The sequence below is a fragment of the Alosa sapidissima genome, chromosome 5 (genome assembly GCF_018492685.1).
Source record: "Alosa sapidissima isolate fAloSap1 chromosome 5, fAloSap1.pri, whole genome shotgun sequence".
Taxonomy (NCBI): Eukaryota; Metazoa; Chordata; class Actinopteri; order Clupeiformes; family Clupeidae; genus Alosa; species Alosa sapidissima.
This window is the reverse complement of record NC_055961.1, coordinates 19189994-19192493: the sequence shown is the minus strand read 5'-3', so window position 1 is coordinate 19192493 and position 2500 is coordinate 19189994. Positions and strand designations below refer to the sequence as shown.

The following is a 2500-nucleotide window of genomic DNA, read 5'->3' as shown; positions in this document are numbered from 1 at the left end:
CACTCCGACCTGACGACACATTCTGGACACACTCCGACCTGACGACACACTCTGGACACTATATTACTCTATGCCAGAGTAATAACTATTGTATACATGGGCGGATTATGAACTTTCGGGCCCCTGGGCCCAGATGTATTAAGGGCCCCCCACTTATTGTCATATATGGGATTTCCTGTATTCTGGTGCATTTTGGGGATGGCCAATACTAAATTCAATCAGATTCATAGCCTACATCCTGATTTGTTGATATTGAGGCAATGATTTCATGCAAAGGCTTGGGCTTCAGGGCCCCCTGACCCCTTGGGCCCCTGGGCCTGGGCCCGGTAGGCCCGTGCAGTAATCCATCCCTGATTGTATACTACAACTTTGAACCTCTAACCTTATGCTGAAAGATGTAAATGGAAGCTTACACATGGAAGTGTAAGCCACCTATTGGTTAGGCTGGAGACAATGAATGGCATCAGTGAATCTTCTTATTCTTCATTAAGTTCATTCAAGGTCAGCACCGCAATCGCAGTAGTCCAAATTTCCAACTCCATCATTTCGCTGCATGACATGCCACAGATTCAACCTTAAAGATTTACTGTAATTATATATATCTATGCAGAGAACATTGTGAAGTTCTCTGCATAGAAAACACATGGTCTGGTGGGTGTATACACATTGAGCCACACTATAGTGGTTGGGGAGACTGGCACTTCCACTTCTCTTCCACTCACAATCACACTTACTCACACACACACACACACACACACACACACACACACACACACACACACACACACACACACACACACACACATTCACAAGTATGTGCACGCGCATGCACACACACTCTCTCTTGCTCTCTCTCCTGCACGTACACTTGGATGTCCAGCATGATCCTCTTGTCCTCCTCCACGTGGATGCCCCAGATGCAGTCCTGCCCCTTGTCATAGGCCTCGGGCCAGTTCGGAGAGAGCACAACCCCAGCTGAGTCTGTGATCTCTCCACTGCAGACAGCTGAGGAGCACACAGTCACACACACACACACACACACACACACACACACACACACACACACACACACACACACACACACACACACACACACACACAGTCACGTACAGTACACACACATCACACACACACCAAAATTCAAAAAACAAAATAATCTAGCACCAGGGAATGCAGAATTCAAATTTGTGTACCATTTGTGTAATCTGTGTTTATATTCTAAAGGAGGATCAGGCAGCAGAAGAACACTTAAACTTAATAACCACTTAATAGCCTAATGGTCTATCTATTAAACTGGAATTTTACCCCTGAACCAAGAAATGAAGACATTTTTAAATATCCTGGAACTGGACACAGGAACTCTCATCATCATCATCATCATCATAAATCCCTGACCCAGATCATGTGGTAGAACCTAGGGTTAGAACCTAGAACCCTGCCCACCTCTGCATCCTGGCTCAGTGTCGTTCCACTGTGGGTTCTCTGCGTCCACACACTCGATGGTGACGGAGCCTTGCTCCAGGGTGTAGCCAGAGTCACAGGAGAACTCCACAACTGCCCCCACCCCGAAGGACGCGTCGCTGCTGGAGAAGTTCCCGTACTTCACAAACGGCTCGTAGCAAAAGCCATGTGGAAAAGCTGACCAACACAAGCACAAAGACGATTGTAATAGCATTATAATAACATATGGTATATGCTATATCCTATAACAGACATATAATATACATGCAATACATTTACAAAGAGTGGGGAGCAATACAGCATTTGTGTTTATACGATAAATGGTATATAACGGTGTATATAACAGTATTTATACGGTAAAGGTTAGTCGTCAAAAACACTGACGGTAACATCTGTATCACATCAGATGTGACAATGTTATGTGACAATATTAAGGCTGAAAGTCACTGCATATACAGGTGCATCCCAAAGAAATCATCATGGAAAAATAACATTTCTTTCCCGTAATTTATTTTTTAAAAAGTGAAACTTTCATATAATCTAAATTCATTATTCATTACACATAAAATGAAATATTTCTAGCCTTTTTTTGTTATAATCTTGATTATTCTAATGTTAAAGAAAAACAATCCAGTATCTCAAAATTTTAAAATAAAGAATTTATAATAAATGTCGACCTGAGAAGAGCTCTAATCAGCTGTAATCAGCTGATTAAATCAAAACACTGGCAATGGTTTTCTTTGCCGGTCAGTCTGTGCAGGGCAGTGGGCTTTTCCATGATATTCAATTTTTCTGAGATGCACCTGTACTATCACTAGAGCAGAGCTTGTTCCACCAGAGGTGCATTCAAGTTTGGCAAACAGTGGCGAACGTTCATGGCAAACATGTTTTCGCTGAACAGTTCGAACCGTATATATATCTATGGTTCGAACAATTTGAACGATTTGGTGTAAACATTCTATTGTCATGGTAACACTTCGTCGAGCTCACATCCAGCTCCACCGTATGTTCATGGAGAACTACCTCCTCAAACTGTGTG

General features: G+C 42.7%; 1 protein-coding gene across 4 annotated transcripts in view; it reads right to left on the bottom strand.

Annotated features, from left to right (window-relative positions):
• The window catches only part of sez6a (seizure related 6 homolog a), a 122399-nt gene that overhangs the window by 19027 nt on the left and 100872 nt on the right, over positions 1-2500 (bottom strand). For all 4 annotated transcript variants that reach the window (XM_042093411.1, XM_042093412.1, XM_042093413.1 and 1 more), the window contains exons 8-9: positions 1444-1638; positions 867-1005 (exon numbers count right to left, since the gene is read on the bottom strand). In XM_042093411.1, the coding sequence (XP_041949345.1) occupies positions 867-1005; positions 1444-1638 (334 nt within the window). The remainder of the gene's footprint in view (positions 1-866; positions 1006-1443; positions 1639-2500) is intronic.